This window comes from Schistocerca gregaria, chromosome 1, assembly GCF_023897955.1.
Source record: "Schistocerca gregaria isolate iqSchGreg1 chromosome 1, iqSchGreg1.2, whole genome shotgun sequence".
In the NCBI taxonomy this organism is placed as follows: domain Eukaryota; kingdom Metazoa; phylum Arthropoda; class Insecta; order Orthoptera; family Acrididae; genus Schistocerca; species Schistocerca gregaria.
This window is the reverse complement of record NC_064920.1, coordinates 847,249,913-847,275,538: the sequence shown is the minus strand read 5'-3', so window position 1 is coordinate 847,275,538 and position 25,626 is coordinate 847,249,913. Positions and strand designations below refer to the sequence as shown.

The following is a 25,626-nucleotide window of genomic DNA, read 5'->3' as shown; positions in this document are numbered from 1 at the left end:
GCGTGTGATCATTGCTTGTACAGCCCTCTCGCAGTGTCCGGAGCAAGTATGGTGGGTCTGACACACCGGTGTAAATGTGTTCTTTTTTCCATTTCCAGGAGTGTATACCAAACGCAGTGCGATGTCGTTAAAATGAATGAATAGCACGTGCATTTACTGACGTACTTCGTCACTTGAAATGCGTGCTCGCGTGCAGGGGAGCAGCGCGTTTTGTAGGTCACAGCAGAGCGAGCTGCGGGAGGTTGCCGTGACTGCGGAGGATTTGCCGGTGGCGGCGCAAATTTAGCTGCTCGCCGTATTCCAGAGCAGCGCCAGCGGCCGCCGCCAGCATGCTCGTATCTGCTGCGTCCCTCACGCGACCCTACTACTGCTGCCCAGTACATACCAGCGGCCGCAGGGGGATAAAGGGAGCGAGGCCCTCGAGGACGAGAGATGGTAGCAGGAAACAACTCTTCATTGTCGATAGTGGTTGGCTGGTTGTACACTATCTGAGCAAAAGTATCCGGACACCCCCAAAAACATGCGTTCTTCATATTAGGTGCATTGTGCTGCCACCTACTGATACTGTCAGGTACTCCAAAACAGCGACCTCAGTAGTTCAAATGGTTCAACTGGCTCTGAGCACTATGGGACTTCACATCTGAGGTCATCAGTCCCCTAGACTTAGAACTACTTAAATCTAAGGACATCACACAATCCATACCCGAGGCAGGATTCGAGCCTGCGACCGTAGCAGCAGCGCGGTTCCGGACTGAAGCGCCTAGAACCGCTCGGCCACAGCGGCCGACTGACCTCACTAATCATTAGACGTCGTAAGAGAGCAGAACTGGGCGCTCCGCGGAACTCACGGACTTCGAACGTGGTCAGGTGGTTGGATGTCACTTGTGTCGTACGTCTATACACGGGATTTGCACACTACTAAACATCCCTTAAGTCCCCTGTTTCCGATGTGATGGTCAAGTGGAAACGCTAAGGGACACGTACAGCAGTAAAGCGTACAGGCCGACCTCGTCTGTTGACTGACAGAGACCGCCGTCAGTTGAAGAGGGCTGCGCGGAGTGGCAATGCCGTTTGAGGTTCGAGTCCTCCCTTGGCATGGGTGTGTGTGTGGTTCTTAGCATAAGATAGTTTAAGTAGTGTGTAAGTCTAGGGACAGATGACCTCGGCAGTTTGGTCCCTTAGGAATTCACACACATTTGAACATTTTTGAGTTGAAGAGAATCGTAATGTGTAACAGGCAGACATCTATACAGACCATCACACGTGAATTCCAAACTGCATCAGAATCCACTGCAGGTTAGGCGGGAAGTGAGAAAACTTGGATTTCATGGTCTAGCGGCTACTCATAAGCGACACATCACGCCGGTAAATGCCAAACGACGCCTCGCTTGGTGTAAGGAGCGTATACGTGGGACGTTTGAACAGTGGAAAAACGTTGTGTGTAGTGTCGAATCACGGTACACAATGTGGTGACCCAGTGGCAGGGTGTGGGTATGGCGAATGCCCGGTGAACGTCGTCTGCCAGCTTGTGTACTGCCAACAGTAAAATTCGGAGGCGATGGTGTTATGGTGTGGTCGTGTTTTTCATGGACGGGTCTTGCACCCCTTGTTTGTTTCCGTGGCACTATCACAGCACAGGCCTACGTTGATGTTTTAAGCACTTTCTTGCTTCCCACTGTTGAAGAGCAATTCGGGGATGGCGATTGCATCTTTCAACACTATTGAGCACCTGTTCATAATGCACGGCCTGTGGTGGAGTGGTTACACGACAATAACATCCCTGTAATGGACTGGCCTGCACAGAGTCCTGACCTGAATACTATAGAAGACCTCTGGGATGTTTCATGCCAGGCCTCACCGACCGACATCGATACCTCTTCTCAGTGCAGCGCTCTGTGAATAATGGGCTGCCAGTCCCCAAGAAACCTTCCAGCGCCTGACTGAAGGTATGCCTGCGAGGGTGGAAGCTGTCATCAGAGATAAGGGTGGGCCAACACCATATTGAAGTCCAGCATTACCGATGGACGGCGCCACGAACTTGTAAGTCATTTTCAGCCAGGTGTCGGGATACTATTGATCACATAGTGTATGTACAGCACGCTCAAATCGATGACGTCAGCGCCCTTACTAATCTTATTTGAGATGATTATGTTTAAAACTTTTGAAATTTAGTTTAGAACAATGAAATATTAAACAGAAATCGGATCCTCTCCTCTTCCTTCTCACTCACTAACATACACACTTTCAAACCGAAGCACAAATACACACTGCCCAATCACATTAATGTAACCACGTGTCAAAAGCATGAATAACCACCTTTTGCAGCACGGATGTGGAGAAAGAGAGCCAGTGAGGTTGTGGAAGGTGCCGACAGGGATGTTTAGCCACGCCGACACCTATGCGGCGGCCAGTTGCTCTAGGTTTCTCCACTGAGGACCCGTGACACGAAAGCCCGATCAAGATGGTCTCACAGCTTGTCGACTGTGTTTAAATCCGGGGAGTTTGGAGGCCAGGAGAGTACGGTAAACTCAACCTGATCTTCTTCGAACTACGCACATACACTGAGAGCTGTGTGACACGTTGCACTGTCCTGCTAGTAGATGCCACTGTGGCGAGGAAGAACAAATAGCACGTAGGAATGGACATGGTCACCACTTGTGCACACTTGCGTTGATCCATTATGCCTTTCAGGATGTCAAGATGACCCGGGTAATTTCACGAAAACATCCCTCAGACGTAAGGCTTCCTCATCTAGCCTGGAACCTTCCGGTGATTTTTGCAGTGTTTGCTTTGCTTTCAGACGTTTCACTCTAACGGATCATAAAACGCGATTCATCTGAAAAGGCCACCTGTCGCCACTCAGTGGACGTCCAGCTGTGGTACTGTCATGCAAATTCCAGCAGTAGTACGGGAGGCCACCTGCAACAGTGGCCGAAACGTCGGACAATTTTATATCTTGACAATGCGGTCAACAGCCCAGAAGAATTGTATTGACAACAGTAGCATGGGTCCATCAGCCAGGCGCCCGCTGCTGAGGCCCATACGCAGCAACGTTCGCTGAACGGTCGTGGAGGAGACACTTCATATCTCTTGCCTCATCTGGTCGGTCAGATGCTCAATAGTTGCACGTCTGTTTGCCCGTACGCACCTCCGGAGCCGTCGTTCATCCCTGTCTTCTACGGTTTCTGGTGAAGCACAGCCGTCTCGGTGCCAGTTTGGACTAGAGTCATTTTGCCGTGGACGGTATACTTTAACCCATGGCAAAACGCGAACAGTTTACAAACTTGGTCGTTTCGGAAACGCTTTGCCATGCACAGTATTCTTTCAGGGACCAAACTGCTGAGGTCATCGGTCCCTAGACTTACTGCTTAAACTAACTAACGCTAAGAACAACACACACACTCATGTCCAGGCAGGACTCGAACCTCCGGCGGGAGGGTCCGCGCAGTCCGTGACATGGCGCCACGAACCGCGAGGCCACTCCACGCAGCCCGTATTCTTTAACCAGAGTGGCACGCAAACAGTTTACAAACTTAGTCGTTTACGGAAATGCTTTCACCCTTGCTTGAAAGTCCATGATCATGCCCTTTTGCATGTCAGATAAATCACTCCGTTTCCACACTACGACAGCACCCGTCGGAGGCTTGAGTCCTCCCTCGGGCATCGGTGTGTGTGTTGTCCATAGCGTAAGTTAGTTTAAGCTAGGTTAAGTAGTGTGTAAGCTTAGGGATCGATGACCTCAGCAGTTTGGTCCCATAGGAACTTTCCACCAACATATTACGACAACGACTGCACTGGTTAGCGCGACCACCAGACGTGGGTTATATACCCTGCACTGCCAGTGCTACCACCTGTAATTATTACACTTTAAAGTCGGACATTGGCGGTGGTGACATGGTGTGTAAGTGTACGAAGTTGTGTAGACATCCGACCGTCGTCTGGCTGATTCACTGTTGTGTCAGGCAGTTGTATAGTAAAGATTAATTGTACTTTCACAGTATTCATTGGGGTACTTCTGAAATTACCTTTATATCTGACGTCTTCGTCCCCTTGAGAATTAACGTGTTGAGATCTATATGCTAGACTGGCCGTCACGAAATTGGACACTCAAGGCCACACCTAGTCCTTGCAGCCCGATGCCGCTAAGCGCTGAGATTCGCCCGCCTGAAAGCTCTATTGTCACATATACACTGTTAACAGTGCATCACGTCAGCGCCAGCTGAATGTTCTATGTCTCCGTGAATTGCTGTTTGTTTAAGTGTGGGTTCAGTGTTCTGTGGAATGTGTGTTTGATACGTGAGCAAAATGCAAGAGCGAGGACCCACATGTAGTGCTATTAGGTTCGTTGTTTGCGTAAAAGGCAAAAAGATGTTCGAAAACAATCTATTTTTGTCGTATCGAACGTACTGAAGATTTTTTTACTGATACATCCAAAAGTGAAGAGGCCAGGAATAACATAAATTTTGTGCAAGTTCATAAAATGACAACAAAACCTTGTGATATAATCGAATCGACTGTGTTCCGTATTAACAAATTCAAATGGCTCTAAGCAGTATCTGAGGTCACCAGTCCCCTAGGCTTAGAACTACTTAAACCTAACTAACCTAAGGACATCACACACATCCATGCCCAAGGCAGGATTCGAACCTGCGACCGTAGCAGCAGCGCGGTTCCGGACTGAAGCGCCTAGAACCGCTCGGTCACAATGGCCGGCTCGAAGCAAATAAAATGCATTCGTACGATACCATAATGATATCTGAGATGTTGTTGTCGTTGTTGTTGTTGTTGTGGTCTTCAGTCCAAAGACTGGTTTGACACATCTCTCCATGCTACTCTATCCTGAGCACGTCTCTTCATCTCCTAGTAACTAATGCAACCTACATCCCTCTGAATCTGCTTACTGTATTCATCTCTTGGTCTCCCCAAGCTTCCCTCCAATAATAAATTGGTGATCCCTTCATGCCTCAGAATGTCTCTTCTTGTAGTCAGTTTGTGCCACAAATTTCTCTTCTCCTCAATTCTATTCAGTACCTCCTCATTAGTTAAATGATCTACCCATCTAAGCTTCAGTATTCTTCTATAGCACAACATTTGAAAAGCATCTATTCTCTTCTTATCTAAACTGTTTACCGTCCATACGTAGCTACACTCCATACAAATAGTTTCAGAAACGACTTACTGATACTTAGATTTATACACAATGTTAACAAATTTCTCTTCTTCATAAATGCTTTTCTTGCCATTGCCAGTCTACATTTTATAACATCCCTGCTTCAAACATCACCAGTTATTTTTCTCCCCAAATAGCAAAACTCATTTACTACTCTAAGTGTCTCATTTCCTAATCTAATTTCCTCAGAATCACCCGATTTAATTGGACTACATTTCATTATCCCTGTTTTGCTTTTGTTGCGGTTCATCTTATATCCTCTTTTTCGAGACACAGTCCGTTCCGTTCAACTGCTCTTCCACGTCCTTTGCTATCTCTAACACAGTTACAATTTCATCCGCAAACCTCAAAGTTTTTAATTTTTTCTCTCTGAACTTTAATTTCTACGCCAAATTTTTCTTTTGCTTCCTTTAGTGCTTTCTCAATACACAGGTTGAATAACATCGAGGATAGGCAACAACCCTGTCTCACTCCCTTCTCAACCACTGCTTCCCTTTCATGGCCCTCGACTCTTGTAACTGCCATCTCGTTTTTGTACTAATTTCAAATAGCCATTCGCTCCCTGTACTTTAGTCCTGTCACCTTTAGAATTTGAAAGAGAGTATTCCATTGAACACTGTCAAAAGCTTTCTCTAAGTCTACAAATGGTACAAACGTAGGTTTGTCTTTCCTTAACCTACATCCCACGAGAAGTCGTACGGTCAGTATTGCCTCGCGTTTTCCTAAATTTCTCCGGAATCCAAACTGATCCTCGCCGAGGTCGGTCTCAGATGTTATCAAAATTAATTTCGTAGTTTTTATAACAACTTTCTCTCTCCAAATTTCTAGAAGGTCCAACAGAACCCAAATTCATCAACGACATTTCTCGTTACGCAGGCGGATCTGTTTCGCACTTCTAACGGTATTTTGTTTTTTACCTCGGAATTATTTTATATTTACATATTTCTTTTAACGTTAGTTTTCTTTGCGTCGTAGCTGGCAAGAATTTTCTTACGGAATGCATTCCGTGATATTCTACATCAAAAATAGAGATGTCTAATATTTTTTAGGAATTTTTACTAACATTCGAAATTATCTCTAACTGGCAATGCTGTAGGACGGTGAAATGACCTTGAGGTACCCATTTTGTTGATGGCCGCTATAGTAAGTTAGAAATCTGGTCTGATAGACGATAAACTCGTATTTTGTTTGCTAAATGACTTTGAGCGAGTTTTATAAAATCGCTGTTAGCGGAATGCGCGAATTTTTTGTAGGTGAGTTTTTCGGTCTCCAGAAACGTTAAAAAGCGCAATCATAGAACGTGTTCCACGATTTTACAACTCGGGCAGCAGGAGACCGTCATTTCGCGGCAGACGTCGGTGTGGTGTGCGAAGAGTTCCGGCGGTGGGCAGAGCGGGAGAGGTCCCGGGCTGGGCGCCTCCCTCGGGAATCGATAGGCGGGTCCTCCGCGCCGCTGCCGCTGCCTCCAAGGTCGACGAGTCCCGGCACGCCGCTGCAGCCCACTCGCCCACAGCCGCCGCCGCCGCATCTGCACTCGCCAGCCCCCGCTCAAGTGGCAACGCTTTCCTCGCCTCGCTTATCGTCGCTCCTGTTTTACTGTTTTAGGGGGGTAGGGACGGCGGTTATGGCTCAAACAATCTGTTTTCGGTTATATAGATTTTTTCAACGCCACTTTAACCTGAGCATTAAACCCGCTCAAAATAACCGGTTTCTGAAATTATTTCCTGTTTTCCATTCCTATCATTACCTGTGATAAACATAAAAGTTGAACAAAAATTGAAAAATCTGGGGTTCCTGAGTACCAAGATACAAAGAATCGAAACATTAATTTAAATAGGCAAATAAAAGACAACTTAGTCCGTTCACCGTTCGCTGCTTTTCTCGCAAAGTGACAAATGGGTGAATACTACAAAAAAATAACTAGTATTCTCCTACTGACTCTAATTTTTTGAAACTCTGCTCAAAAATGAATCGCGAATCGTACTACTATTTGGGCATTACGAGTAGTCAGTGCTGAAGATTGAAATATGAGGTTGAAGAACTCTGTCTTTCTTGTTAATCCGTTTTCAAGGAATAGAAACAGATAGATGCATATTATGTAGACACAGGAAGTAGATTAGCTACTTTCTACTTTTACTATAAACTCTGAGTGAATTGTGAAGTTTTAATTTTTCTCCTTACATGATGACGCAACTTCGTTATTGCTGCTCCCGTTTTTAATCTTTTAATGCAAATGAGGCATTGTACGTCATTTATACCGCACTTTGTAAAATACTTCCAGACCAGGGATGGCGCCATTCTGTAATACAATTGATGTCTAATGACAACAGCAACAAAACTTCCATATAAATCAGATGGGGCAAGTCTTGCACACTGCATGTAAATGCATACCGTCTAATAGGCCACGCCACGTGGTAAGAGGTACATTATTGTCTCAGCAATACTGTACCAATTTTTATGTCATGTGTTTGTTGCTTTTTTCTGTCTGCATTGTTATTAAAATTACACTGATCGCTTTTCTGGTTTTCTATAATAACGCAGTACTTCAAAGCAATCAAAATTTTAGGAATAAAAACCATTCGTTTTAAGAAAATTTCACTTGAAGATCAAAATTTTAGCACTGCTGCTATGGCTAGCTGAAATTTCGGTTTTTACACAGTTATTGGTAAAAAATAAAAAAAGCACCTGTTATAACCGAGACCAAACAAATATCAAAAAATATCAGTTATTCAGAACTAAAATGTCGGTTTTAATCGGTCGGTTTTAATTGGTCGATTTTTCCCACTCCTGTAAAAGAAATTATTCAGATAGTGAAGGGTGACGAAAATTTAATAGTCATGGGTGACTGGAATTCGGTAGTAGGAAAAGGGAGAGAAGGAAACGTAGTAGGTGAATATGGATTGGGGCTAAGAAATGAAAGAGGAAGCCGCTTGGTAGAATTTTGCACAGAGCACAACTTGATCATAGCTAACACTTGGTTTAAGAATCATGAAAGAAGGTTGTATACATGGAAGAACCCTGGAGACTCTAAAAGGTATCAGATAGATTATATAATGGTAAGACAGAGATTTAGGAATCGGGTTTTAAATTGTAAGACATTTCCAGGAGCAGATGTGGACTCTGACCACAATCTATTGGTTATGACCTGTAGATTAAAACTAAAGAAACTGCAAAAAGGTGAGAACTTAAGGAGATGGGACCTGGATAAACTGACTAAACCAGAGGTTGTACAGAGTTTCAGGGAGAGCATAAGGGAACAATTGACAGGAATAGGGGAAAGAAATACAGTAGAAGAAGAATCGGTAGCTCTGAGGGATGTAGTAGTGAAGGCAGCAGAGGATCAAGTAGGTAAAAAGACGAGGGCTAATAGAAACCCTTGGGTAACAGAAGAAATATTGAATTTAAGGGATGAAAGGAGAAAATATGAAAATGCAGTAAATGAAGCAGGCAAAAAGGAATACAAACGTCTCAAAAATGAGATCGACAGGAAGCGCAAAATGGCTAAGCAGGGATGGCTAGAAGACAAATGTAAGGATGCAGTGGCTTATCTCACTAGGGGAAAGATAGATACTGCCTACAGAAAAATTAAAGAGACCTTTGGAGATAAGAGAACCACTTGTATGAACATCAAGAGCTCAGATGGAAACCCAGTTCTAAGCAAAGAAGGGAAAGCAGAAAGGTGGAACGAGGATATAGAGGGTCTATACAAGGGCGATGTACTTGAGGACAATATTATGAAAATGGAAGAGGATGTAGATGAAGATGAAATGGGAGATATGATACTGCGTGAAGAGTTTGACAGAGCACTGAAAGACCTGAGTCGAAACAAGGCCTCCGGAGTAGACAACATTCCATTGGAACTACAGACGGCCTTGGGAGAGCCAGTCCTGACAAAACTCTACCATCTGGCGAAGAAGATGTATGAGACAGGCGAAATACCCTCAGGCTTCAAGAAGAATATAATAATTCCAATCCCAAAGAAAGCAGGTGTTGAGAGATGTGAAAATTACGGAACAATCAGTGTAATAAGCCACAACTGCAAAATACTAACACGAATTCTTTACAGACGATTGGAAAAACTAGTAGAAGCAGACCTCGGAGAAGATCAGTTTGTATTCCGTAGAAATACTGGAACACGTGAGGCAATACTGACCTTACGACTTATCTTAGAAGAAAGATTAAGGAAAGGCAAACCTACGTTTCTAGCATTTGTAGACATAGAGATAGCTTTTGACAATGTTGACTGGAGTACTCTCTTTCAAATTCTAAAGGTGGCAGGGGTAAAATACAGGGAGCGAAAGGCTATTTACAATTTATACAGAAACCAGATAGCAGTTATAAGAGTCGAGGGACATGAAACGGAAGCAGTGGTTGGGAAGGGAGTAAGACAGGGCTGTAGCCTATTCCCGATGTTATTCAATCTGTATATTGAGCAAGCAGTAAAGGAAACAAAAGAAAATTTCGCAGTAGGTATTAAAATCCATGGAGAAGAAATAAAAACTTTGAGGATCGCCGATGACATTGTAATTCTGTCAGAGACAGCAAAGGACTTGAAAGAGCAGTTGAACGGAATGGACAGTGTCTTGAAAGGAGGGTATAAGATGAACATAACAAAAGCAAAATGAGGATAATGGAATGTAGTCGAATTAAGTCGGGTGATGCTGAGGGAATTACATTAGGAAATGAGACACTTAAAGTAGTAAAGGAGTTTTGCTATTTAGGGAGCAAAGTAAATGATGATGGTCGAAGTAGAGAGGATATAAAATATAGACTGGCAATGGCAAGGAAAGCGTTTCTTAAGAAGAGAAATTTCTTAACATCGAGTATTGATTTAAGTGTCAGGAAGTCGTTTCTGAAAGTATTTCTATGGAGGGTAGCCATGTATGGATGTGAAACATGGACGATAATAGTTTGGACAAGAAGAGAATAGAAGCTTTCGAAATGTGGTGCTACAGGAGAATGCTGAAGATTAGATGGGTAGATCACATAACTAATGAGGAAGTATTGAATAGGATTGGGGAGAAGAGAAATTTGTTGCACAACTTGAGCAGAAGAAGGGATCGGTTGGTAGGACATGTTCTGAGGCATCAAGGGCTCACCAATTTAGTATTGGAGGGCAGCGTGGAGGGTAAAAATCGGAGTGGGAGACCAAGAGATGAATACACTTAGCAGATTCATAAGGATGTAGGATGCAGTAGGTACTGGGAGATGAAGAACCTTGCACAGGATAGAGTAGCATGGAGAACTGCATCAAACCAGTCTCAGGACTGAAGACCACAACAACAACAACAACAACATAGCAGGGTGGCACTCGATTTTGGATCGTAATTCAATAAAATAATAAATTACAAAACTGACATTAGACCTTTATTGTAACTACTAAAGATAGTGTTACGCATCTTTTTATGTAAAAAACTTGCACCCAGAGGACACTACACAATATCGACAAAAGGCTTTCCGGAGTAGAGTGCGGTTGGTAGATGCTCCAAACACCACAATTTTATAACCTAGTACAAAATCTCAAATAACTGTTTTGAAACTGATGATGTTGTATAGCGCAGTACGTAGGGATATTAAAAAAGATGAATTTAACAAAATGGCGGCTCTCTGAAAGAAGTGTCAATTTTGTCGATAGAAAAGTCGTTATAAAAGTGGGCACCAGAAATCGAAATTAAAATGTATCGCTAAAATCCTACGTACTATAGAAGAAAAAAAACACCGAATCGCAAGTTTAAAAAAGGTATAATGTAACTGCGTATGTATTTCATGACTTACAGCTCATGCCAACTTGAAAAACGTTGTTATGAAAAAACAAGAGTTTAAAACTTCACTTGCGTTTTTTGATATCGAAACTTAATCGACAGTGCCACAGACCATAAAGTTGCCTTTTTTTTTCTCTAATTTTCATGAAATAACATTGATTAACAGGCTTCAGCTTGCCAGTCGAAGCGTTCTTTTGGACGATTGGGATTACTTCCCCTCTCCTAAACTTCACACAATCCTCTCTGTTTTTCATTACTTCCGACATTGTCTGTTCCTTTATATTCTACCATTTTCCTGTATTCACTGAGTTCTTTTATTTTATTGAAATTACGTATGTTATCCATGTAGTCTGTAGTTACAGTTGCAAAGTCTTTATTTTATTTGGTAGTTGTATTACTTTTCACGTTTAATACCTCTTGAAGTTGTCTCATCAAGTTCCTTTTTTATTTTACTCGGTCCATTTATTTAATACGAGCTGTTACATAGGTACAGTTTTGAGTATTGTGTTAATGTTTGTTCTGTTTGCTCCTTTTATATTTGTATTCTGTTCAACTTTTTACTTTTAAAATGCAGTACCACCACACTCTTAATGATTGCATTCCCTCAATTTTCGTGTCTTTATTCATTTCTGTTAATCTTACTGGTATTATTTAAGTTCTTCGTATATTCTTTAGTTACATTGACAATTCTTTCATTTAATTGGTTTGTTCATTGCTCTCCATGTTTCACGCGTCCTGAAGCAGACTTGCCAAGTACTAATTTTATTTTATTGGCTGGTTCAAATGGATCTGAGCACTATGGGACTTTACATCTGAGGTCATCAGTCCCCTAGAGCTTAGAACTACTTAAACCTAACTAACCTAAGGACATCACACAAATCCATGCCCGAGGCAGGATTCGAACCTGCGACCATAGCAGTCGCGCGGTTCCGGACTGAAGCGCCCAGAACAGCTCGGCCACCGCGGTTTGTTTATTAATATAAAGTGTTGTGCAGGTAGCTGTTCCAGTTCTGTATTAAAGTTTTTTTCATATTTACTCCCTGTATTTGTGTTTACTGTTCAACTTTTTTACTTTTTACATTGCATTACCACCACACTGTCAAACATGCTATTTATTGTACGTTTCTGCTTCAGTTTCGATGTGTACCTTCTTTCCCAATAGCGTTTTCGAACATTGTAACTTCTTTGGCGACAGTAATCAGTAAATGTCTGAAGACGGCCTTCTAAGCCGAAAACTGGTTGTTACAATAAAAGTAATTCTGTAGAAACAAAAGCAAACTTGCGCTTTCCATTTATTATAACGTTGTTCTATCACGAACCGACGGAAGATTCAGTTAACACTGTACACAATATTTCTACGACCTATCCAGTCGCTTGTTTCAGGTGCTGCGAGCTGTGCGGCGATGCGAACTCGCTGACTGGATAACATCGGGCGGTTTCGCATTGCAGCACAACTCTGAGTACTCAATGAAGAAGACTGGGGCGGTCATCGAAATACTGTGCAAAAAATGGAATCAACCATTCGGTTATACACTTGAAAGCATTACATTAATCTCTCACGCCAATAAAAGCTAAGAGAGTCGGGTGTTCGGTTCGAAGCAATTGAAGTAGAAAGATCAGGGATTTCACGTTCCTTAGGCGACGAAATCGTTAAGGCGCAACGTTCTTGAAAAACGCACCCTACTTGAAAGATGATCAAATCCGAAATTTTGAAGATACGGCAAGGAAATTTTGTATTATGTTTTAGATGAAATTAACACATTTACTATTAAATTCCTTGGATTATATATGTTCACTTTTTTATGGAATTTAAATTTTTTTCAATAAGTAATTTATGTACCTTTTTCCCAGAAACTATTCAAGAGATCTCTACATAATTTTCTCTGTTTTATATCATTGTATATAGTACGGTTCCTTGAATAATAGACTGAGAGAATTTTAGTAATTTTTAAGCATAATTTTGTAAGTATAATATAAAATTCAAGAAAAATTCCAAGCACTTTGCCCCACGTCTCTGCTTAAAGTCAGAATTTCAAAATTTACACTTGAGTCAAAATTTATTGGGTTTATAGAAATAAGTGTACAAAATTTCAAAAATCTAGCCTTAATAGATTCTGAGAAAAGGTATGTGAATTTAAAAAACATAAAGTTCAGCCTAACGTTTTTTCTTGTCTGGTCCTATTCTTCTTCAGGACCTCTATGCTGGTCTCTTGTTTTCTGCCTTCTTCCCTTTACCAGGTCTTCAAAAAACTTTTCAGCTGCAGAGAGGAGCTGTAAATTTATATTTATCAAGATATCTTAAGTGAAATTTCCTATCTTAAAGCCTATTCCCTCCAGTTCCTTCATCCTTCCTCCGTTCCCATTACTAAATACGAGAATTGCATCATAAGTGGCAATTTCGACAACTGTAACAGATGAAAATGTGATTTCAGGGCATCTTTTCTATTTGAGTGATTTTAGAGACGGATTTGGATTCTTGTTTTTGCCACGAACACACTTTTTTTAGAAGTTCAGGACTGCCCAGAAACGTGTAAGTGCGCTTGAAAACATTCAGGATACAGTCTGAAAACGTCTCCTTGTAAATGTAGAGGTTGTTATCCCCTTAGACTCTAGATATTTACACCAGATAATGTGACACAGGTGATGAATGGGGTGTTCATCTGTTGACATTGTTTGGAAACATGTAGCCTGTAGCATAGCTGATAGCATCATTGGATGATGAAAGGATAAAACAGTTGCATAAATCTCCATCAGTAGCACACAGCAAAACAAGAATTGCTTCTTCATAAACAATGCAGTTGGTTTGTTATTGTTTCTAAAATACGAAATAGAGATGATCAATAACACCAAACACTACATATCACAGAATCGCTGTTCATCGAACTAGTATTGAAGTGTTGCTTCAAAAGGTGGGTTATGGTAGGAAGGTCGCGTCTCACGTTTAGTTATTTTTCAGGCACTTCTACATCTGCATGATTACTCTGCAATTCACATTTAAGTGCTTGGCAGAGGGTTCATCGAACCACAATCATACTTTTTCTCTACCATTCCACTCCCGAACAGCGCGCGGGAAAAACGAACACATAAACCTTTCTGTTCGAGCTCTGATTTCTCTTATTTTATTTTGATGATCATTCCTACCTATGTAGGTTGGGGTCAACAAAATATTTTTGCGTTCCGAAGAGAAAGTTGGTGACTTGAAATTTGGTAAATAGATCCCGCCGTGACGAAAAACGTCTTTGCTTTAATGACTTCCATCCCAACTCGCGTATATATCTGCCACACTCTCTCTCCTATTACGTGATAATACAAAACGAGCTGCCCTTTTTTGCACCCTTTCGATGTCCTCCGTGAATCACACCTGGTAAGGATCCCACACCGCACAGCAATATTCTAACAGAGGACGAACGAGTGTAGTGTAAGCTGTCTCTTTAGTGGACTCGTTGCATCTTCTAAGTGTCCTGCCAATGAAACGCAACCTTTCTCTTGCCTTCCCCACAATATTATCTATGCGGTCTTTCCAAGTGAAGTTTTTCGTAATTTTAACACACAGGTACTTAGTTGAATTGACAGCCTTCAGAATTGTACTATTTATCGAGTAATCGGATTCCAACGGATTTCTTTTGGAACTCATGTGGATCACCTCACACTTTTCGTTATTTAGCGTCAACTGCCACCTGCCACACCATACAGCAATCTTTTCTAAATCGCTTTGCAACTGATACTGGTCTTCGTATGACCTTACTAGACGGTAAATTACAGCATCATCTGCGAACAACCTAAGAGAACTGCTCAGATTGTCACCCAGGTCATTTATATAGATCAGGAACAGCAGAGGTCCCAGGACGCTTCCCTGGGGAACACCTGATATCACTTCAGTTTTACTCGATGATTTGCCGTCTATTACTACGAACTGCGACCTTCCTGACAGGAAATCACGAATCTTCGGATGCGATTTCATTCATCATTGAAACATCGGGAACCTACTGTCCATGAGTTCTACTATTGAATTGAAAATCGACATTTTCGATTAATCTCATGAACTTCCCCCCTTAACATACGATGACAGAGCATCATGAAATCTGCAGAGTTTTTTTCAAAGGAATTACTCCGGAATTTGCGTTTATCGCTTTAGAGAAATTGCGAAAAATCTAAATCTGGATGCTGAACGGGAACCTGAATCCCGCTTCTGCCGAATGCGAGGTTGGGCGTTAAGAACCGTGCCGCCTCTTTCCGGCATTATCTCTGAAACACGCTGTGTGCATCTTACGTTTATTACACAATATACGACTAGATTATGACAACACGAGCTTGTAAGTCGTTTAGTGGTACCGAGCTAATCTTTGGCTCACGATTTCCTACATTTAGCTCCTGTTGTTTATCATAGCTGATAAAGAGAAGTCGCAGGAGGCGTAACAGCAATGCGCGGTGAGTGTGGAGAAGGGGTGCGGATTGTTCTTTTCTTCTCTGTCAGCGGCAAATGACACAGTAATTAGTGGCGTTGTAGGCACTCCGCTTGGAGTGGGCGTGCATCCGGCTGGTGGTTGGCGGAGCAGCGCTCAGGCGGATGTCGGCCACCCGCAGCGCACGCCGGAGGCTGCCCCGACACTGAATGCTGCGGCGCGCACCTCATCAGCAGCCCCGCCTCCGGCGAGAGAGCCTTCTAGATTCACCGTTCTTCCCACAATAAAGCAGATATCTTCACATAATTCCGTAATTCCTACCAAAACGTTACTATCGTACAACACTTTTTCGAAAGCATATTGCAAATTGGTGTAAATTGTAATGAACAGAGGTTGGCAGAGAGCTTTCTGATGTGAATGGTCAATCAAACAAAAACGAAATTATATTTATCGTGTTATTTCCTTGTTTCTGTTTCTACATAGCTGGACGTTTAAAGATACACTCCTTTATCTCTACATACAGGGTGAAATGTATTTAAACCGACAAATTCTGGGAGGTTGTAGGGGACATCAAAACAAATATTTTTCCCTAATGTCATTTCTCTGACGGCAAATTAATTAAACCAACAAACACTCTGCCTCTGCCAATCCACGTTTCTGGGAATCGTCGGTCGAGGAATCGACGCACACGATGACTGAAATGTGCCGGCGCCCCGTCATGTTGGAACCACATTCGTTGTCTTGGAGGGAGCAGGACGTTTTCCAGCAATTTTGGTAATGCTCTGGCGAGAAAATTCCAATAGTGCCTGCCATTTAATGACCTATGTAGCAGATACGGCCCAATTAAACAGTCCCCAACAACACCGGCCCACACATTAACGTAGAACCGCACTTGATGAGCGCTAGTAACTGTGGCATGTGGGTTACCCTCACTCCAAACATGCGAATTGTGCATGTTGAAGACTCCATCACGCCAGAACATTGCTTCCTCGGTAAACAACACAGAGGATGGAAATGTAGGATGCATTTAACACTGTTCCAGGTACCACTGCGAAAACTGTGCTATGGGTGGATAATCAACGCGTTCCAGATTCTTGAGATGCTGTAAGTAAAAGGGACGCAGCGATTGCTCTCGAAGGACTGTTCTTACATTCGTCTGATTCGTCCCCATGTTGCGTGCAATTGCACGAGTGCTGACTGAAGGATGCCCCTTCACATGCTCCAAGACAGCTTCCTCAAATTGCAGAGTTCTTACCGTGCGACGGCGTCCGTGTCCAGGTAATCTGCTAAATGACCCGGTCTCACGCAGACGTTGGTACACAGCAGCAAAGGTCGTATGATGCGGGATACGGCGATTAGGATATTATTGTTGATAAACCCGCTGTGCCGCTCGTCCGTTGTGGTGCGCTACGTTGTACACACCAACCGTATCAGTGTACTCACTCCAGGTGTATCGCTCCATTAGTAAACAGAGACAATGCACTACTACACTGGTGCACAGCAGTTTCCTACAACTGAAGAGCGTAATACGGCCTCTGACCACTGAAGATCCTAATACAGCCTCTAACAACTGAAGAGCGTAATACGGCCTCCACCGGTTTAAATAATCCTCATAGGAAAAAATGACATTAGGGAAAAATATTTGTCTTGATGTCCCCTACAACCTCCCAGAGTTTGTCGGTTTAAATACTTTTCACCCTGTATAAAACACAATGTCCTGACTGACTGACTCACTCACTGCTCGTCACCGGCAAGCCCAAACTAAGGTGGGAAGCTTGAAATTTGCAGAGGGTGTTGATCACATACTGTAGACATCTTTAAGAAGGGATTTTTCGAAATTCCACCCCTATGGGAATGAAACAGGGAATGAAACGTTTTTGAAAACATGTCACTATTAAGGCAATTTTGAAGCTAGACTTAGGAAAATCGGTATTTCGTTTCTCGATCAGAAATAAGGAAATACGTGTTTCAACATTTTTTTTTTGAAATTTAGCCCTTTTGGAGGTAAAGTAGTGGGTGAGTGTTTTTTGATAATAAATCATTATTAAAGAACTACTGAAGTATTTTTAAAGCTAGATCTATGAAAACTGATATTTGACTCCTCAGTTAGCAATAAAAAATGTTTCATTGTTTTTAGAAATTCAACCCCTACGGGTGTTTTATGACATATTGCATTATGAAAGCAACTTTAAAGTTAAATCTATGAAAATCTGAATTTGACTGCTCAGTTAGAAATACGAAATACGTGTCTCACTGTTTATGGAAATTGAACCAGTATGGAGTTGAAACAGACGTTTGTTCGTTTGCTTGTGTGATGAATGAATGTCCATTCTACCTACCCTGTTGTTCCCTATTGTGTTGTGATGTCCGCAATGTACCTGATGTAGTGGTAGGATGCATGCCATACGGTTGCTGCACACCAGTTATTTAATGAGAGGTGACAGTGTGCACATCGTTATTATGGATCCAAGAGTGGAGATTTCTGTAGAAAAACGTGCTGCTTCCTTAGGATTCAGACAAGCAGGTTTGCACATCCCAAATTTCGAAACAATGTGGCGCGTCTCTAGGAGGAGTGGAAGACACCCTTCACCGCTAGACAACACATGTCAATAAAGACCTGCCTAGGCTAGGTCGACAACGTTAAACAATGAAAGTGATGACAAATTTGTCGGAATTAATAGTAACAGAAATAGGATCAGAACAGGAGTACAACTTCATGCAGAATTTGTAGAAATGAACAAGGACAAGGTATATGTCGTAACAGTAAAAATGAGACTGATTGATGACGGCTTCGAATGACATATGATAGCTAGGAAACCCCTTCTGAAACCCGTAAATAAAAATAAGAGACTCACGTGAGCTAGGAAACATAGTAAGGTGACACATGAAGAATGGAAGAAAGGGTTAGTTATTCACAGATGAGTCGAAATTGGGGATTTTTAGTGCCAAAAGGAGGTGATTTTGTTCGTCGATTTGAAGGAGAAAGGGTGGCCAAGAAGTATAGTCTATCTTCAGTTAAACAAGAAGGGGGTTCTGTTATGGTTTAGGGCTGTCTTGCAGGAGATAGCATTGACAATACTGTGAAAATAGCACTATCACCGCGGACTTCAGTATTATGCAGTACCATGTGGATTCCGCTTAAAAGAGTTCACATTACAACGGGATAATAACGCAGAATATCGATCGGCGTTCTGTAAGAAGCACGGAGTGACCCGAAAGTTCGTTAACATTTGATTACTTAACACTTCATGGATTAACGTAGAAAGAGAGGTAAAAAATTGGCACACAAACTTAAAATGACATGGGGTTTGACTGAAACAACAAAGGGCACAAAATTACCAACCGATGACGTTTCGTATGATACAAAAGCAATAATTAGCATAACAATTGATTTTAGGAAAGATAATGATGTTTACAACATATGCTCAATGTGTCGGCCGTGATTCATCAATTGTATCTGTAGTCGAGGGACAATGTTCTGAACAGCACTGTACAGTATATCAGCTGAGAAGTTGCCGTCGGATGTTGTCTTTTAGCATGCCTAACGAGATCTGACTATTTCGGTACCCAAGCGATCGTCTAAACAACCTGTGGCTGCGCACTTCGTTATAATTCTCTTCACAGCGACACTTGTCGCAGGACCTTTATCTGTTCGAATACCTTTCTTATGGCGATAGGATCGCAGATGCGGAAACGAATTCTCCACTCGGATAGTAAATCTTCACTAACAGTGCCGTTTCTGGTGAAGTCAACATGATTACTGGAGCATCTGACTTCCTCTCTCACTGCAGCACATTTTGTACATGATTATCATTCGGTGTCCTGACGTGCTGCTTTCCAGTGCCATCTGTTGGCCGGTTTTTGCACTCGTATTTGGTTTCAATAAAATTCCATGTCAGTTCAGGCATATGGGTAAAGATTTACCTCTCTACCTACATTATTCTTTGAATTAGTGCATTTACAAATGTTAACGCCGTTTTGTGTCACTCTGTACATTGCATCAAAGCGAAAACAATAGCTACTGAAACGTATGATATGGTCGTCGCAAAGCCCTGATTGTAATCCTACTGAAATGGTATGAGATGAAGTTTACAAAAAAATGGTTCAAATGGCTCTGAGCACTAAGGGACTCAACATCTGTGGTCATAAGTCCCCTAGAACTTAGAACTACTTAAACCGAACTAACCTACACCTAAGGACATCACACACATCCATGCCCGAGGCAGGATTCGAACCTGCGACCGCAGCAGTCGCGCGGTTCCTGACTGCGCGCCTAGAACCGCTAGACCGGCCGGCTGAAGTTTACAGACGTATCAGGAAAGTTCAGATAGTATGCAAGGAACATCAGTGGTATTTCTTTAAGGATGAGAGGAATCGTGGACATTCGCAGTACCAAAAAAATTTAATGACCACATGCCTCGAGTTTGTGAGGCAACCAGTAAATTCAGTGGAAGTGATGAAAGTAACATATAATTTTTCTGTTTATATTACGTAATTATGTTCAATTGTACACAAGGCTATTCAGTTTCCCCTACCGACGTCGTTGTAGACAACCTTCACTGGTTCTTTATCAGGAACGGTATCCAAACAGGTGACAGCCACTTAATCGATATAAGTTCCTTCTCAGAGCTTTGGACGACTCTTAGCGAACGGAATCATACCGAAAAAAAGACAAGTGAGGATTGTCCATGAGTTACACGATTTTTTGGATTGAAATATACCTTTACTTCTGCCATAATTATCCAAGTGCCTGCAACCTTTCTTTGTGTTATTAGCAGTGTAGTCATACAAGTATTGAATATCTCTGTAAGTTTATTCCATTTATGATAATCATTCAAAAATGATTCACAAACGTTGCCTTATAAAGTGCGAAAGAGTGAAATTAATAGGAGATATCAAAATGGGAAGCAAGGAAGTAAAAACTTTCTGGTATACAGCCCGATGAAAAGATTAATATGTGACTCACCTCGTTAATGTGTTAAAGTTGTTTCATAAAACTTGTACAATAGGTCAAGATATCTTTGTACACATTATCCGTTATTCTGCGACATTTTGACAATGTGTTAAAATAGTTTCATAAACAAAATTCATACATAAGTCTAAGAAGTCTTTTTATACCTTATCAGCTGTCTTACGACATTTTTGCAACGTGCATCAGCTCTCGAGAATGAACTGGCCAACAACATTGCTCTGCCATGTGAGGTTGGGGCTACGGGCAGCAGATTCATGCTGTATAGCTATATTTTTGGAGAAATGAAGTTCTGTTCTTGTTCATATTTCAAATATCATATAACAGTCAAGATTTATTGAAATTAGTGAGCTGAACTATACACACTGTAAAACCACTCTGAAACGCATGGCAGAGGATACTTTATTAGGGCTCCTTCCATTCCGTTCACATAGGGTGTGCGGGAAGACTGATTTCTAAGTCTTTGTAGGCGCTGTAATTAGTCTAAGCTTTTCTTTGCAGTCAAACGTGAGAAATAACTAGCGAGTGGTAGCATTTTCCTAGATTCCTCAGTTGACGATGATTGTTAAAACTTTGTAAGAAGGCTTTCGCAGACATACAGTTAATGTACTCGTTAAATTGAACATGCATCACTGTAAGACATATACTGGAATGACGACAGTAAAAATTTGTGCTGGACTGGGACTCTAAAGCGAATTTCCCACTTTACACGAGCCGTCACCTTAACTGCTTCGGCTATCCGTGCACAAATCACGATCAGAACCAAACTTCGACAAGTCGTCGTCCATGTCCAGAACCTGCACTCGTAGGTTGCGTATATTCCTGTCGAGGAAATAACACAATTCTTGGCGAATAAATACGAAATAGCAGTGTGTGCGTTACTAAGAAGTAAATATACCCAAAGGATACACTTCAGTTTTGATCGGCTTTCAGTATATTGTAGTGTAGAGCAAAATAGGAGACACATGTTTTTTTTTTATACGTACCAATACGGCCGTAAAGTGGGTGAACACCTCCTTTAAATAAACTGAGCCTAATATTTCCGAACGAATACTATTGAAACGGTAATAGATATAAAAAAGAAACTTGAAAATAAAAGTTCTGTCGTTTTTAATGTACGTTACAACAATGTATCCAGAAATGCCAAAGAACCCATTTTTTCCAATATTCCCTCCCCCCTACTATCTATTTTTCATTTCAACGTTTGATGAATAGCGAAACGTACAGCATTGTTAATACCAAATTCAGTCGTATATGACGAAGTGGTATTCCAAAGACGCAACTTTCAGAAATAAATAGGAGATATCACTACATCGCAGTATGCGAGCCCATTATATATATATATATACACTCCTGGAAATTGAAATAAGAACACCGTGAATTCATTGTCCCGGGAAGGGGAAACTTTATTGACACATTCCTGGGGTCAGATACATCACATGATCACACTGACAGAACCACAGGCACATAGACACAGGCAACAGAGCATGCACAATGTCGGCACTAGTACAGTGTATATCCACCTTTCGCAGCAATGCAGGCTGCTATTCTCCCATGGAGACGATCGTAGAGATGCTGGATGTAGTCCTGTGGAACGGCTTGCCATGTCATTTCCACCTGGCGCCTCAGTTGGACCAGCGTTCGTGCTGGACGTGCAGACCGCGTGAGACGACGCTTCATCCAGTCCCAAACATGCTCAGTGGGGGACAGATCCGGAGATCTTGCTGGCCAGGTTAGTTGACTTACACCTTCTAGAGCACGTTGGGTGGCACGGGATACATGCGGACGTGCATTGTCCTGTTGGAACAGCAAGTTCCCTTGCCGGTCTAGGAATGGTAGAACGATGGGTTCGATGACGGTTTGGATGTACCGTGCACTATTCAGTGTCCCCTCGACGATCACCAAAGGTGTACGGCCAGTGTAGGAGATCGCTCCCCACACCATGATGCTGGGTGTTGGCCCTGTGTGCCTTGGTCGTAGGCAGTCCTGATTGTGGCGCTCACCTGCACGGCGCCAAACACGCATACGACCATCATTGGCACCAAGGCAGAAGCGACTCTCATCGCTGAAGACGACACGTCTCCATTCGTCCCTCCATTCACGCCTGTCGCGACACCACTGGAGGCGGGCTGCACGATGTTGGGGCGTGAGCGGAAGACGGCCTAACGGTGTGCGGGACCGTAGCCCAGCTTCATGGAGACGGTTGCGAATGGTCCTCGCCGATACCCCAGGAGCAACCGTGTCCCTAATTTGCTGCGAAGTGGCGGTGCGGTCCCCTACGGCACTGCGTAGGATCCTACGGTCTTGGCGTGCATCCGTGCGTCGCTGCGGTCCGGTCCCAGGTCGACGGGCACGTGCACCTTCCGCCGACCACTGGCGACAACATCGATGTACTGTGGAGACCTCACGCCCCACGTGTTGAGCAATTCGGCGGTACGTCCACCCGGCCTCCCGCATGCCCACTATACGCCCTCGCTCAAAGTCCGTCAACTGCACATACGGTTCACGTCCACGCTGTCGCGGCATGCTACCAGTGTTAAAGACTGCGATGGAGCTCCGTATGCCACGGCAAACTGGCTGACACTGACGGTGGCGGTGCACAAATGCTGCGCAGCTAGCGCCATTCGACGGCCAAAACCGCGGTTCCTGGTGTGTCCGCTGTGCCGTGCGTGTGATCATTGCTTGTACAGCCCTCTCGCAGTGTCCGGAGCAAGTATGGTGGGTCTGACACACCGGTGTCAATGTGTTCTTTTTTCCATTTCCAGGAGTGTATATATATATATATATATATATATATATATATATATATATATATATATATATCATGGTCAGATCAAAACTTTGACGTGTTGTCGTCCATATATATAGTGGATGTGTATTTATAAATGTTGTTTTGTGTTTTCTTGTTACGTCTGCAAGATTTCTTTTGTTTACAAATTGTAATATTTTCAGAATTAAGTTAAAATGAAGACTCAAGATCGGAATAATATTTGTTTATTTATATATAGGTTTCGGATTATGAAAATGCCATCTTCAGAATTTTTGGCCTCCTATAGCAAGTGCTGGTAGCGCCAGCTAGTCGGTTGTCTCGTGATACTACGATAGCATACGATCGTGGGGCCGCCAGATCCAGCTATAGGCGGCCAAAAATGCTGAAGATGGCTTTTACATAAGCCGAAACCGATTAATAAACAAATATTATTGATGTCTTGATTGTTCATTTTAACTTAAATATAGTATCAGGTCGCTGTTCGCCATAGACTATATTGTCTAAATCTATATTTTCAGAATTAATTATTTTATGTTTTAAATTGTTTGTGTATTATTATTGTAAATCTACAAGTACATCAAAACAATAAGACTTTCATTCAATGTGAAACTTCCTGGCAGATTAAAGCTGCGTGCCGCAATGCAACTCGAACTCGGACCTTTGCCTTTCGCGGGCAAGTGCTCTACCAACTGAGCTACCCAAGCACGACTCACGCCCTGTCCTCACAGCTTTACTTCTGCCAGTATCTCGTCTCCTACCTTCCAAACTTTACAGAAGCTCTGCTGCGAACCTTGCACAACTAACACTCCTGAAAGACAGGATATTGCGGAGACATGGCTTAGGCAGAGCGTGGGGGATGTTTCCAGAATTTGATTTTCACTCTGCAGCGGAGTGTGCGCTGCTATGAAACTTCCTGGCAGATTAAAACTGTGTGCCGGACCGAGACTCGAACTCGGGACATTTGCCTTTCGCGGGCAAGTGCTCTATTGCAATATCCTTTCTTTCAGGAGTGCTAGTTCAGCAGGGTTCGCAGGAGAGCTTCTGTAAAGTTTGGAAGATAGGAGACGAGGTACTGGCAGAAGTGAAACTGTGAGGAGCGCCCGTGATCGTGCTTGAGTAGCTCAGTGGTAGAGCACTTGCCCGCGAAAGGCAAAGGTCCCGAGTTCGAGTCTCGGTCCGACACACAGTTTTAATCTGCCAGGAAGTTTCATATCAGCGCACACTCCGCTGTAGAGTGAAAATCTCATTCATTCAATATGTTTTTTTATTTGTAACCGTTTCAACGGTATTCATTTGGAAAAGTAAATTAATTTTTTTCGAGTGAGTGCGTGACCCCTTAAACGGCTGTACGGGCACGAATAAAAAAATGCGTATGTCTTATTTTGGTCTACACTAAACATATAGAAGCTGATCGAAATCGAAGTGTATCCCTCGGGTAGGTTTACTTGTAAGGAGAACGATGCAGTGGTCTTTCGGACATTCGTAAGTGCCGGAAGGAGCACTGCATCATACACGCTACTAATGGACACTACTAATTTCGTAATTGGCGAGATAGTTAGGAGCCCAGTTCAGGTTTTCAGCATCTCCGGGACGTGCTTCCGTGGCTGAAATAAAATTGTGAGCATTCGTGCTGACGTTCTCCGTACGCGTTCAGTAGCTCCCGACAGTCCCATTCAGCACACTCGTGCAACGCGTAGCCGTCAGTTCACCGAGCAGACTGTTGTCGGGCTGCAGAAGAAAGACAGATAGAGACAGCGTGTAGAGACTTTATTGGGCCAGGGCAAGTGTTCAGACGATGGCGAGGGCGGCGATGGCGGTGTAGACGACGGCGCAGGCGAAGATGACGTCTCCGCGCTGGACGGCGGCGCCGCGCGCGGGGGCGGCCAGCAGCAGCGCGAGGCGCGTGGCGGCGAGGGCGGCCCAGGCGGCGGCGGCGCCGGCCAGCGGCACTGCGCTCACGCCGTGCAGGCCGGCGACGCGGGCCAGCACGGCGGCGCCCAGCACGGGCACGTAGCACAGCGCCAGCGCCGCGCCCGCCGCCGACGCCGACGACCGCGTCAGCGTCTGCAGCGCCGCGGCGCCCGACAGCCAGGCCGCGCACGCGCACCCCACAGAGCCGCCGCGCCCCGTCGACACCAGCAGCGTCGCCAGGGACGCCACGCCCGCCGCGAACGTCACGCACGACGCCGCCAGGTTGTTCGACAGCAGCGTGAACACCTGCCGACAGCCGCCGCCTCACGTACGCTGCTCGCCGCCAACAATCTGTCCGTATCTACCTATACATCACAAGATTACTATGCAGTTCACCATTAAGTGCTCGGCAGAGGGCGAGTCACCTTCGAGCTACTTCTCTACTTTTCCACTCTCGAAAAACATGTGGGAATACGTACACTTAAATCTTTTCGTGCGAGCTCTGATTTATCTAATTCTATTATGATGATCATTCGTCCCTATGTACACTACTGGCCATTATTAACCGACACGAAGAAGATGCTGTGATATGCAGCTGATTAACTTTTCAGAGCATTCACACAAGGTTGGCGCCGGTGGTG

The 25,626-nt window shown here is 43.4% G+C and overlaps 2 protein-coding genes across 2 annotated transcripts in view; one reads left to right on the top strand and one right to left on the bottom strand.

Moving 5' to 3' along the window:
• Positions 1 to 25,626, top strand: part of LOC126272636 (uncharacterized) — a 354,968-nt gene that overhangs the window by 52,217 nt on the left and 277,125 nt on the right. The gene's annotated exons all lie outside the window — the stretch shown is intronic.
• Positions 24,823 to 25,626, bottom strand: part of LOC126272629 (myristoylated alanine-rich C-kinase substrate-like) — a 141,343-nt gene continuing 140,539 nt past the window's right edge. The window contains exon 5 of the mRNA XM_049975599.1: positions 24,823 to 25,291. Within this exon, the coding sequence (XP_049831556.1) occupies positions 24,863 to 25,291 (429 nt within the window). The 3' untranslated portion in view covers positions 24,823 to 24,862. The remainder of the gene's footprint in view (positions 25,292 to 25,626) is intronic.